This window comes from Oncorhynchus gorbuscha, linkage group LG04, assembly GCF_021184085.1.
Source record: "Oncorhynchus gorbuscha isolate QuinsamMale2020 ecotype Even-year linkage group LG04, OgorEven_v1.0, whole genome shotgun sequence".
In the NCBI taxonomy this organism is placed as follows: Eukaryota; Metazoa; Chordata; class Actinopteri; order Salmoniformes; family Salmonidae; genus Oncorhynchus; species Oncorhynchus gorbuscha.
The window spans coordinates 26,488,052-26,502,193 of record NC_060176.1 but is presented as its reverse complement, the minus strand read 5'-3'; the positions used below and the strand labels follow the sequence as shown (position 1 = coordinate 26,502,193).

At 42.8% G+C, this 14,142-nt stretch overlaps 1 protein-coding gene across 5 annotated transcripts in view; it reads right to left on the bottom strand.

Moving 5' to 3' along the window:
* Positions 1-14,142, bottom strand: part of LOC124033902 (anoctamin-1-like) — a 40,715-nt gene that overhangs the window by 12,697 nt on the left and 13,876 nt on the right. For 4 of the 5 annotated variants that reach the window (XM_046346312.1, XM_046346310.1, XM_046346311.1 and 1 more), the window contains exons 4-15: positions 13,755-13,853; positions 13,166-13,317; positions 11,424-11,478; positions 10,957-11,008; positions 10,722-10,777; positions 10,594-10,635; positions 6,543-6,607; positions 6,230-6,364; positions 5,057-5,217; positions 2,535-2,617; positions 2,376-2,384; positions 960-1,031 (exon numbers count right to left, since the gene is read on the bottom strand). In XM_046346312.1, coding sequence (XP_046202268.1) covers positions 960-1,031; positions 2,376-2,384; positions 2,535-2,617; positions 5,057-5,217; positions 6,230-6,364; positions 6,543-6,607; positions 10,594-10,635; positions 10,722-10,777; positions 10,957-11,008; positions 11,424-11,478; positions 13,166-13,317; positions 13,755-13,853 — 981 coding nt within the window. The remainder of the gene's footprint in view (positions 1-959; positions 1,032-2,375; positions 2,385-2,534; positions 2,618-5,056; positions 5,218-6,229; positions 6,365-6,542; positions 6,608-10,593; positions 10,636-10,721; positions 10,778-10,956; positions 11,009-11,423; positions 11,479-13,165; positions 13,318-13,754; positions 13,854-14,142) is intronic. The other variant, XM_046346309.1, reaches the window with a different exon arrangement.

Sequence of the window (14,142 nt, the reverse complement as noted above, 5' to 3'; positions counted from 1 at the left end):
TCGCCCCGAGCGGACTGATGCCGATCCAGCCAAGCACACATGATCTGAGCTCCTGGACACGAAACTGTGCAGTCAAACCGCATCTCAACGTGTCTAAAAAAAATTAAAAAAAATAAAAAGAGGGTCAGCGACTTCAGACCGCGGTTCCAGATGAGCAAGGGAATGTAATGACCCCTTCGTGGTCCGATGAGAAAGGAGCTGATATGCACGAGCTGCAGTTCAGAGGAAGCCAGACATAAACAACCACCCTGGCATGTGTTGACATCCAACATGTGCTAACTATTGTTGTGCAGCAATAAACAGACACAGTGAAGGTTGTTCAGCTTACTATAGACTGCAGAGCATCTAAGACTAATAAAATAGCTGATAGGAGTACCTGAGGGTGGTGTTACGGGTTGTGGACAACTCCAGGATACATGATATTTTAGAGCCTAGGAGAAGATGAGACGTGCATGTGGAGACAGTGGCAGTAGAATTGAGGTCATCTATATAGGAGTCCAACTTTAGATTGGCATTCTTCGGTGACATTGAATACATTTCTGGACTGTGACTACGTCGATAACTTTACAACGGTGGAGTTCACGAGAGAACAAAAAGTGGGAGGCGACAGACGCCATGTGTTACGTAACGGTGCCTTTACTCATAGCGCATATGTGTTCGCGAATAGGAAATGTCGCCCAGAGACAAAAGAGAGGGGAGAAGCAGTCTGTGGTGCTTCCATTAGGATGGTCCCAGTCCCCATCGCTGACACTATAAGTCAAGAGCACCAGCGCAACAGACACTTGATGCAGCAAAATAACAGAGAGAGAGAAACACTGAACACCATAAATAATCTTCAACAATTAATCTATTCTATGCATGGATGCATACACAGAATGAAATAAATAATGGAATAATATTTACGGTATGTTGTTTGACAGCCCACCAAGAGGCACATGAGTGATAGGAAAAAGGCCTACCTTGGGAGACATATCTTGTTTCTTCAGGGTCTTCTCCATGACTTGGATCTCATACTCAGCCCTATGGTGGCCCTGCGGGGACAGATGCACATTAATATACACGCTCGTCCAGCGGTATCACCTTAGCGGTATCAACACATTTTACTCAAAACGGAGGAACTAACAGGTCAAATGGCGTTTTTACCAGTCGTCAAGAACATAGCAACACCCACACAACAACAAAAACAACTTGGTCATCTGCTAAGTGTTTCAGCTCAGTGCGGTTCGGGTACACCACCAACATTTCCAGCATACAGGAGGAAATGTGTGACAGAACAATGTTAGGAGTACAGTATCTGTTAGAGGGGATGCAGGCTTTCAAAAATGAGATTGGCATTCATGCATTTGGAAATGTTTACTTCACCCTCATTTTGATAAGGACACCTACTAGAATACCTTTACGGGTTATATTCACTATCTTGCCGGTCTACTTAACAACCTTACCCCATCTACCGGTAAACTTAAACAGTCATTGCAGTCATTTGATATTAAACAGAGACAAGCCCATAACTGTGCGAGCAGACAGAAACGGAGAAGGCTAAGCAAGTGTCTTTTAACCATCTCTGACATGCAAAGAGCCGAGGGAGAACCGGGGCAGGCAGTCATGAAGCACAGTTTACCAGACACCCTGGTGGTAAAGGCAGGTATGAGGGAAACAACTGTCAACTCTGCTAACATCAGTAGGTGTTGCCTAGTGACTAAACTTCTTTTTTTTTTAAAGGACAGGGGATATTAAGAAGCACCTTAGTGAGAAAGAGCGAGACAAAAAGAGAGAGAACAGATATTCCTTCTATATCTAGACAAAAAGAGAGAGAACAGATATTCCTTCTATATCTAGACAAAAAGACGCCTTCTTTACACTGCCACTTCTTTATATTTAAAAAGGGGTGGGGCTAAAACGTGGTACATTACATTCCGTCTCAAGACCTAGTCATTGTTGCGGTATTGTCTTGATCTTATCTCATATTTCTTGGGTTTTTATTGGTTATTTCATATCACTACACTGTTGGGAAAGAGCTCACAACTAAGCATGCCACTGTATTGTTTTACATCCGTTGTATCCTGTGGATGTGGCGAATAAACTTTGAAACTTGAAAAGATGGCCAGATTGCCACTAGGCTCCTCCCACCCCTCACCCCTCAAAGTGGCAAATAAGGGACTGTTTGAAAGGGGGTCATATAAACAATGCCTTATTTTTTTAATTATTTTTTTTACAAGTAACATACCATGAATTCTGTCTGACATAGATAAGAATGTCAGAGTGAGGGAGAGTGATATAAACCTTGTCAGGGGAAGTTGGTTAGTATTGAGTAACAGCAGCTGTAGAGAAAGCTGCAAGAAAATTAAGTTAATAAATAAAATCAATCAATTTCAAACCTTGTGTGCCTGCGTCAGGAACCACCATAATATAAAACATAAAAAACATGATTAAGAAAAAACATGATTAAGAAACAACATGATTAAATAATATCTCATTGTATTAGACGTTCATGTCCAAATTGGCCAAACAGGTCCAAAACAAAGGCATAGGCTCACCTCTTCCTCTTCAAAGCCAGTCAAATCCCAGATGTAATTGAGTCTCATTTGCCTTCTCTTCCAGTGCTCCATGAACATGGTAGCTGAGAAACAAAACACAACCCATCCTTAAAATCAGTCCCTCCAGGATTTTGCGATCAAAATTCGTTTTTGCAAAATCAACAATAGCCAGCATATTATGCATAGCCTCGAAAACCAGACACTAGGCAGCAGTGACCTGGGTCTGGCTTCAACGATGGACTCTTTTGGCATAGAGGAACTACATCTCTGCCTACATCACTACTCTATCCAGGGTGGGTCCTATTCAGACAGAAAACTCAACCAACATATCACGAGGCAGACATGCCAGGACGTCACGATTCAAACCAAAATTTTGAAGGCAAAACCTTTGCAGTGGTTTTAGAAAGGTAATTGATGTAAAACTAGCCACTTGTGAAATGCACTCATTAAAAATAACCTCTGATCTCCATCTTGCTAGCTACTATTTTGTATTTTATTAAAGTGTACTGACTGACGTCGGCAATGTTGAAGTTCCTCTATGCCGGGGTATTCAACCTTTTCTTGCCCAGAGATCCCCTCCCAGGCAAACCGGAGGCCCGGGGACCCCCTCCCAGGCAAACCGGAGGCCCGGGGATCCCCTCCCAGGCAAACCGGAGGCCCGGGGATCCCCTCCCAGGCAAACCGGAGGCCCGGGGATCCCCTCCCAGGCAAACCGGAGGCCCGGGGATCCCCTCCCAGGCAAACCGGAGGCCCGGTGATCCCCTCCCAGGCAAACCGGAGGCCCGGTGATCCCCTCCCAGGCAAACCGGAGGACCGGTGATCCCCTCCCAGACAAACCGGAGGCCCGGGGATCCCCTCCCAGGCAAACCGGAGGCCCGGGGATCCCCTCCCAGGCAAACCGGAGGCCCGGGGATCCCCTCCCAGGCAAACCGGAGGCCCGGGGACCCCCTCCCAGGCAAACCGGAGGCCCGGGGACCCCCTCCCAGGCAAACCGGAGGCCCGGGGACCCCCTCCCAGGCAAACCGGAGCCCCGGGGACCCCCTCCCAGGCAAACCGGAGGCCCGGGGACCCCCTCCCAGGCAAACCGGAGGCCCGGGGACCCCCTCCCAGGCAAACCGGAGGCCCGGGGACCCCCTCCCAGGCAAACCGGAGGCCCGGGGACCCCCTCCCAGGCAAACCGGAGGCCCGGGGACCCCCTCCCAGGCAAACCGGAGGCCCGGGGACCCCCATCATACATTAGCAAAAAATAATAATATAGCAAGGAGAAAAAAATATCAATATATTAAAATGTATAGATTTGGTAGATAGTTAGTTATTCATTATTTTGATCTCCCAACATAATTGGAAGAGGCAGTGTAAACTAACATAGCCCATGAGCTGGAAAGGTAACTCAGAACTCCTAAGAGCAGCTGTTTAGACAAAGGTTAGCCATGTGTTGGCAACAATGTATATCCAAGTCAAGAAAGCTTACCAGCAGCCACACTGTAGTCTATTCGCAGATGATTTTTTAAAGTCTGTCAGATACTCCAGTTAGTGTAATTGGCTCCAATGAGTGTTATTTGCTCAACATTAGGAGTTGAGAAATAAAGTTGACACCATTAGATATAAGATATTGTCCTATTTTCGACTATAGGTATGTAATTCAAAATTCCTTTATTCTGTTGGTGCTAGCAATACATTTGGAAAAAATGCAGATCCCTGCAGTACCCCCACGGACCCCTGGTTGAATGCCCCTGCTCTGCCAAAAGAGTCCAACATGGAAATCAGACCCTAGGTCTAGTTACTGCCTAAGGTTTGGTTTTCAAAACTATTATGCAAGGGCTTGCCAATTTGACCAATTACTGCACTATTACCACTTAAAACAGTCAACTCATTGCAGTAATGTGTCATTAAAACTGACCTATCACCGCATAACAAAGGGGACTCACAATTTCAACCAATCACAGCACATTTACCGCATAATATGGCTCAATCAAGCCACGTGGCAAACTTTTTTCCCTCAGCCTATGTGACAAATTGGACAAAATCATCGCATTTTGCAATGAACAGTATCAGAATTGCCACAATATTTTTTATAGCCACCCCTGCTTAATGAGTACAGTACGAAAAAGAACCAGGGACCAGGGTTTATACTTTATCAATATAGTCAAAAAGATCAACATCTCTGAAACTCAAACAGGTCACGATCTTATCTCCTCCAAATATAGGAACCTACAATCCAAACCATTATCACCATTTAACTCAAAAGGACTGTCTTCTAATGGCAACTGACACTGGTCTCCCATGGCTCCTGTACTTCCTGGTCTCATAGACTAGACGTAACATAGTAAATGGAAATCCGGGACACAAATTATTATGTTATGTTTGGTATGGTTACACAAGACAGATGGTTATTTAAGTCATAAACGAAAGTAGGGTGACTGAGACCAGGTTGCTCTACAGGCCTGGTCCTGTGGTCTGTAGCAGATGGCATTGTTGTATTGGCAGAAGATGAGGGAGAGAACACGGGAGGGAAGGCTCACCCCAGAGGGCCATGAAGATGGAGAAGAAGACGGTGGCCGGGTTGTCAAAAAGATGGCTGGCCCTGGCCGTGCCGCATGCAGTCTTCAGCTTCCAGTAGCTGCAAGCGCGGTCACACAGTGGGCACATGGTGATGTTGTTTCTCGGATCACAAATCTCCATGCTGCGTGTGGGAGAAGAACGTTAGTGGAAAGCCTCAGTAAAAAGAGATCTAACCAGAATGGTCAGCATAAACTAAATTACCAGTTTGAGAGGCTATAGAGTCCAAAAGCAACCAGGAATTAAAGAATGTTTAAAAAAAAGACTAAACCTTGCATGCGCCAGTTCCCGCAAAAGGTTGGTATTTATCAAATGTTGAACTTGACGGGAAAGTGTGGGTATCTCCACGCAAATCTCGCACGCGCAACTTCTAGTGGTTGATCAACTGTATTGCAAGCAAACACTGTCATTTTGGGAAATGGAGGTGGATGATGAACAGTAATTCTAGTAGGCTAATAAAAACATAGGTCTAGTGATAAAACAGGTGCATTTGCCATTGGTAAGAAGATGGCATAGCAGCATTTATTTACTGATACACAACAAATATTAGGCTACCATTCCGTCGCTCATTTAATAGCCAACCATGCTCGAAAGTAAATAGACCGGTAGCCTATGACAGTATGGGTAGGCTACAGTATTGCTGTGCAATCGGAGCGCAACACAATGGCCTGTTTAAATCTCAGAGCCGACACCAAGGTAGGAGACAGAAACACAACCATGTACTGATGAACAAAACATTGAACGGCAATTCGTATTTTGATTAGAAGTGTTGGCTGTAGGCAGCATTTACTTTTAAACTGTTCAATACACAATCAATCTTGTAGATTGTGCGGCTAGTGTTTGGCACTAGGTATAGGCAGCATGAAAAAAAAAACCTACTGCAAAAACATTCTGCCCACACCTTTACAGAAATGTGATCAACTTTATCGCTTGTAGATACATGGGGGGGGGGGGACACCAAGAACGCACAGACTCAAAATGAAAAGCAAATAACAAATCACAGCATGTCTGTACAGTACTGTGTTCAGCAGCTCTTGGGTTATTGATAAACCATCACTTGTGCTTCCATGCCGTTAGAAATCGAACCACGCAAGTGTAGTTGTGGATTTAACTGTAGTTGTAAGATATCATTATACCTGGGAATGTCATTGTCCACAGTGGCACAACCGTACAGGAACACTATGACCCCCACTATGGCAGCAGGGATCAGCATCTGGGTGTAAACCCCCAGCCAGGCAAAGTACAGGCCAATCTTCTCCCCAAAGTACTTCCTGCATGAGAGGAAGGAAAGCAGCACTGAGTACATACATCAGGAATGAGTTCAGATATGGTGATTAACTGAAGCCAAGCCAATGATATAATGCTTTGTCTTTTTGATTGCTACAATACAGTAGAGCATATAGTCTCTGCATTATCATGTCTTAAGAGTTTAGAGCAGGATTCTCTCACCTGATTAACCCAATTGGTTGGTACTTGTAGAAGACACTGTAGCTTGCCCATTCTTCATACAAGATCTGATGAGACAATAACGGGTAAAACAACATCTTAAATTAAACAATACTTAGAGGCAAAACCATGATGGAAGACTACATTTAATATATCTTCTTATCTTAATTCTGAGTCTCATTATTAGAACAGAGAAAAAGTCAGTTCGGCCTCATAAATGATTGAAATTCATTATGCAAATTATTCATTTAAAACAATGCTGACAGGAAAAGGTAAGTCCCATTACAAAGCCCTTATGAAATATTGCATAGCCCGTTACTAGTCACAGCTATGCTGTGATCTCAATTGTAACGATGTGCGCTGATAGTCGGGAAGCAAGTTCAGAGACTTGAGTGTTTTAATCAAATAAACAGGACATAATACAAAAACAAGAAACAGACATGAAACAGAAACAATGACGCCTGGGGAAGGAACCAAAGGGAGTGACATGTATAGGGAAGGTATTCAGGGAAGTGATGGAGTCCAGGTGAGTCTGATGACACGCAGGTGCGCATAACGATGGTGACAGGTGTGCGCCATAACGAGCAGCCTGGTGACCTACAGGCCGGAGAGGGAGCACACGTGACATCACAATGCTATATTTGCTGCCTGAGTTTTGCCAAAGAAATCAGTGCCATTAAGGCCCAGGGGTCGGTTGCATCAAACCCCTTAAGTTTATTTTTCCCCTGATCTTTTCCCTTAAAGTTTCCTCAACTTGAATCAGGTGCAGAACACATTTTAAGGTGAAGTCCACCTAAAATTAAGTTAAAAAGTTAAAGGTGCTTCCTTCAGTGTGGATATCAATGTAAACCGCATTTGTGAAGGTGAATGTTGCATTTATCTGCCCAGGTTACAATAAGAGAACATCAACCTGCTAAGCTACCTAGCTAAATGTTGTTATGATCTAATGTTGTTATGGTCTAATGTTGTTATGGTCTAATGGTCTAATGTTGTTATGGTCTAATGTTGTTATGGTCTAATGGTCTAATGCTGTTATGATCTAATGGTCTAATGCTGTTATGATCTAATGTTGTTACGATCTAATGTTGTTATGATCTAATTGTCTAATGTTGTTATGGTCTAATGGTCTAATGTTGTTATGGTCTAATGTTGTTATGATCTAATGGTCTAATGTTGTTATGGTCTAATGTTGTTATGATCTAATGTTGTTATGATCTAATGGTCTAATGCTGTTATGGTCTAATGGTCTAATGTTGTTATGATCTAATGTTGTTATGGTCTAATGTTGTTATGGTCTAATGGTCTAATGTTGTTATGGTCTAATGTTGTTATGGTCTAATGTTGTTATGGTCTAATGGTCTAATGCTGTTATGATCTAATGGTCTAATGCTGTTATGATCTAATGTTGTTACGATCTAATGTTGTTATGATCTAATTGTCTAATGTTGTTATGGTCTAATGGTCTAATGTTGTTATGGTCTAATGTTGTTATGATCTAATGGTCTAATGTTGTTATGATCTAATGTTGTTATGATCTAATGTTGTTATGATCTAATGGTCTAATGCTGTTATGGTCTAATGGTCTAATGTTGTTATGGTCTAATGTTGTTATCGTAGAATGTATGCACACATGACTGTAAGTCGCTTTGGATAAAAGCGTCTGCTAAATGGCATATATTATTATTTATTATTATTATTAAACAATGAAAGATGCACAATACATAGCTATACAGCTAGTAGAAATGAATAGAAACAATTTGAGAAATAAGTTACCACAAGAAACGTGGTTCATTATCTCCTGAAGCAATTTGGCTATCCTGTCTTGATTGTAGAAGTTCTATTTTGCTAGCTCACAAAATAAATGTGAGCTCTTTGATGAGATGTTCAGTCAGTGAATCAGCTCTTCTCCATGGTAACCAGATACTATTTCTGCAGTACATACCTTCAAACTACCACAAAACCCCCTTAACCTGTTAAACTCTGACCCTCTCTGGTGGCATTTTCTAAATTATGCATAATCTTGTATACTACCCTCATTACGTAGAAAGGTAAGAACTGTGGGACTCCGATAAAGGTGTCAGAAATAATATTACTGGGCCTCCCTAGGGGACCCGGGTTCGATCCCGGGCTGTCACAAACGGTCGTGATCGGAAGTCCCATAGGGAGGCACACAATTGGCCCAGTGTCGTCCGGGTTAGGGGAGGGTTTGACCAGGGGGGCTTTACTTGGCTCATCATGCTCTAGCGACTCCTTGTGGCGGGCCGGGAGCCTGACCTCGGTCACCAGTTGAACAGTGTTTCCTCCGACACATTGGTGCAGCTGGCTTCCGGGTTAAGTGGGTGGGTGTTAAGAAGCTCAGTTTGGCGGGAGGACGCATGACTCGACCTTCGCCTCACAAGCCCGTTGGGTAAGTTACAGCGATGAGACAAAATCGGGGAGAGAAAAGGGGGTAATTTAAAAAAATAATAATAATGACTACTACAAAGCCCGAGATACTAGCTAGCTAACAAGACTACCTAGGTAGCTCACTCCCTCACAAGACTAGCCAAGTTATCTGCGTTGTTGCTTGCATGCGATTGGCTGTGGTCTTTGGGGTGGCACTCGGCCTGGGAGACAGGGCTGCCTGTCAGGCATCATTCAGGGCTTAAATACCCCACGAGCTCAGAAGCTCTTTGGTCAAGGTAAGGAACATTTAGCTTGCTAACGTTCTAACTTATAAACTGATCATGAGCGCCAAACACAAACGAAAGCATGATGTTAGCATGAAATGTACCATCCCTTATTGTAACAATCAATAAAAACGCATGCGCCGATCCACTGTGGATCCTGCCGCCCAGCCATACTGACAATCTATCATCATTACGTCCACTCCTATTTATAGAGTTTCTCGTGATCTCGACAAAACAACTTTTGTTGTGTCGTGATCATGGGATAAATAAGTTGTGATCTCGATAACGAGGGAATTATTTTTATTCATATGTCCTCTCTGGACTTTCGTACACAATTGTTTCTAAATCGTGTCTTGTGCCAGATCACTTAAGATGTTTTATGCAACAGGGCCCAGGATCAGCATGTAGGGACAGGGTGCTGTGGTCTGTGTCGTCTAACAGGTCAAGGTCATCCTCCAGCATCAAATGTTATTTAGATTACACTTATATTGCCCCTCGGTCGTTCCTAGAGTGTATCTGCATTAAATAATATAAGTGAATTTCACTGTTGGTCTCATGTTGCACTCCTCTACCTGTCATACATGAGGTTTCACTAATGAAGTGCCATCACTGTCAGGCAGGGAAATGGGCACCCAGGGGTCATGCCATCAGAGCCTCACAAATATTATTTTTTTACTGAACACTGAACAGTAGTCCCAATGGCACAGCACCAAACAGAGCTTCGGTAGGCTACTATCCTCCAGCCAAATGGCCCCGTCTGTTCCCAAACAGAGCTCCCACTTTGCAAGACAAATTAGTGATGCTTGTGACTCATCATAGACCAGTCTAGCGTAACAGAACACAGGACTGGAAAAACAACAAACCATGGAACAACTCCTAACGACATAGCCTCTGAAATGTAATCATGCCGTCATCTCAAGGACATAAGTCATTTCTGTGACAGAGCACTCAATTTGCTCTGTGCACGGACTACACCAGATGAGTGGGGAATAAAATACCACTGCCATATCGCAGCTTGGGAATTGAGTATTTCTCTGAGGCTTTAGATTTTCTTTGCTCTGGGCTTAAATCGCTTAGATTCGATCAGACTCGTTGTCGTACAATGCTTGAGGATGGTGAAAAGGGATTAAGCCTGTTGCCGTGGTGACACTTTCAATACATACAGTATAATTATTATCTAAGCCAAAGGGGGCTTTTCCTCTCCAACGTTGCTGACGACTTGTGTTTAGAAAGCGTTTTGAATTCTGTGCTTTAACCTTTTCGATATGCTCCGATGCCAGCGACAAGACTTTCCGGGTTTATGATAGTCGCGGACAGCGACACAAATAATGGATGTGTTTGTGGTTTCATTGATTGCTTATTGACCAATGATTTGCTCGCCTCACCTTTCTGTCATTGGCCTCCGCCCCCATGCCGTCAACATCCCCCTGCAAGGCAAGTAATGACAGAATTATATCTGGTCACAGAGTGCCTGGCTTCGCATGGGTATTGATATGTGTGGTAATATACTCACATCGTGAAGAGGGTACGCAGCAGTGTAAACACCGTTGCCAAGGAGACTGGTGATTCCTGTAAACGTCATTTTCAAGAGATCAAATTTACTATCAAGCAGAAGGCACACAATAGCAATCATATTCTACCACAGCATACTACATGCAGTGCAGTCTAGAAAGATAAGACAGACACCCCTAAAGGATCCAAAATTCATTGTAATATCCCTAAGAGACAGGGGACATGGCTTGGCTTACCCATGGTGTATTTGGCTTTCGTGCATCTTGTACGTTTCAACACTTCATATACCTAAATGGGTAAAAGGAAACATGAAAATAAGTACAACAATACTTCTGCAAAGTATGAAGATGATCTCAGGTGAGAATCACATTCAAATAGGGCAGAAATGGTGTCTTGTGCCATGAATTTGTTAAGAAATGGACCTCAGCTCCTGGCCATTAATGAACAACTCTAAATGCATTGATGGACAAGTTGTTTTCAAACTTCACATCTTCCACAATCTTCCAAAAGTCATTTTTAGCTCAGCAGTGATGTTTCTATTGAGCAGTAAAGTTCTCCACCATCTCCCCTGCGAGCAACATACGCTGACTGAGAAAGAATCCAATGAAGAAGTCAATTACATTAGCAAATCATACATTTACTTGTGGTGCGAGGGGCTTTTCATTTGACTTGCCCATCATTCAAGCAGATCTATAGTACTTACTATTGAGGCCCTGGTTTTGCTGTCGAAGAAAGACGCTCTGTCTGAGAGATCAAACCTGTTAATAAAGAGGAGCCTTCTGTCAGCGGTTTATTTAACAGAACCATGTACTCAACCAGGAGAAAGAATGTTAGTTTTCTAGGTACGTGGAGAGGAATGTTTTTTTTTTGTGTGTGTGGCCAAGATGTCACACACATTGTCATTTTTTCGACCAAACATACAATACAGGGTTGGCTACAGGGATAATACTGGTTGCAACATGTCTTGGTAGCTAGTGTTAGTCAGACGCCTTGCCTACACAGTGTTCATTGACAGTCAGGAGCTCAAAATAGCTTGTAACCTCTATGCCCACTCTCTTGAATAAAACCCAGCTTGTTGACTAGCCTCACTCAAAACACATTCAAATATTGTGCTTTTTACAATACATAATATTCTAACATCCAAACGCAGATGAACTATTCCCGGAAAATCAGAGGATAAGTCTCGGATTAAAAATAATATTGGATAGCAGTGTGGATGTCTTCCAAACGACATCTCGGTTCAGATTTAGTTTCTGTTGATTTTGTATCCGTTGGTTTTGTGCCTGGTGATTTTGTGCCTGTTGATTGCACCTCTACATTATTATTGTCAAGGCACAGTGGGGACATTAGCCATGTCAAAAATGACAAAGAGCTCAAGACTGGTGAAGACTGCGGGGGTAGATGAACCATTTCAATTCCATTTATTTCAGCTCAGCCAGATCACATTATGGGGAAATGCACCTACTGAGATGAATAATTACAGGTAGCAGCCTGTATCATTCATACATAATCACATCTTCTACACATAAAGCATCCAGCTCACTAATTAAAATCTTTGAACATTAAAACCACTGGGCCTTGTGGGACCCCCCCTTCAAGCTAAATGAGCAGTCATTTTTACTGCAACACTAACAGTGTAATTAATATATTTCATATATGCGATCGCCAAAAATTAAAATTAGATTGTGCTTATGAAGGTCTAACGTAACAGAATACTACGCAGTGCCCACCATTCTGGCTTTTTTTGCTCTCAACTCTAGAAGGCGTAGGTTATTCAGACCGAGGCTCAGAATCAGAACAATAATCATCAGAGATGTCACGATTAATTTCTTCCCGCCATCCGAGTTGTTTTCAATCGGATCTTGCAGCGTCGCTGACGCAACATGTGCATCCATTCATCTTGGTCGTCTTGCCATTTGAAAATTACGCACACTCTCACTGTGTGCTCCCCCCAATTATTATAATATCTTTTTTAAATGGCATGTCCTCATAAAACTGGTTAAAACTCCAGTTCTGTTTGTCCTATTGAGATTCTAACAACGGCAGTGTGTTATATATACTTATTTAGGAATAAGTCTAGGACTGAGGCGGCAAAACTTTAGAAATGGCAGAGTAATAATTGAGTAATAATTGAGTAATAATTGTCAGAATGACTGCTTTAGCGGTTATAGTGTTAAAAAAAACGCCCCAACCAGTACTGTAATAATTTCAATAGCTATACTTTTGCATTGTACCCATGTCTTGAATTGCAAATACTTTTCTTTCCTATCGCATTACAAACATTTCAGGCCGCTTTGAATTTCTCACATGCATGGTACTGGAAGTAGACCCATTAACCATTGAGCTCTGCATCCTTGATCACTTGTCAGAACGTGCTTAATGTTCAATGATGAGCCTAAACCCCTGAACCCATGCCACAGGTCTCGGTGCTACTACTATACTCACAGGTGCTGCTTTTCCCGGGAGAATGGGTGGGAAAGATGCTTCACATTTTGGGGTCTATTTGGCTCCACTTTAGGATGAAGTGGCGCAGTCACTTTGTGGATGAACAGATTGATCCTCTCCACCACATTACTTCCCTGTTTGACCTCGTACACCTGAAGGGAAAGGGAAAACAGGAAGAAGACATGTTGAGAAATTAGTACATGAAAAGGTCTATCGGTTACATTATTATTATTTTTTTTAAATACAAAAAGTGTCAATTAGCAGACGCTCTTATCCAGAGCGACTTATATTTAGTGCATTCATCTTATGATAGGACATGTTCCCTCAACAATGTGTTTATCACCAATGTCAGTGCTAGTAGAAAAAGTCCCTTTTTTACTTTTTTTGGGGTGGGGAGGGTGGTGTCGGGGTGCTGTGAGAGTTATTTAAGACGTTTTTGGAAGATCTGCAGGAACTTCGCTGTCCTGACTTTAAAGGGAAGCTTGTTCCACCATTGGGGTGCTAAGAGAGAGAAGAGCTTTGACTGGGCTGAGCGGGTATTGCCCTCCCATAGAAACTAACCAGTGATCCATCTAAAGGCAGGCCATACCTTTTTGGTGGGCATCTTGAGCTTCATGAATTCTGCCTCCCGACAGAGCACATTCCAGGGAGCATGGATCTTCAGGAAGCCAATTCCTGGGATTTTGTTCTGGAAAACAGAGAACGTGATGTTGAATAAAATAATAAAATCAGGCAAAAGGTTTTCATGGATATTTTGTGTGTGTTGAAATAAGTTTCCCCTGTTTTATCTGCGCGAAATATGCATACCTAGAATAAAGCTACCATCACGTCTCTAAGGGACTACAGTAAGTCTTTCCAAGGTAAAGCACAGAAATGCTACTGCAGCATTGCAACTGAAAATAAGTCGCAATGCTACAGTAGCAAGGATTGTTGTTGGTTAGTGTCAGCCAAAGGCTGTGTCCACTTGAATAGAAAAC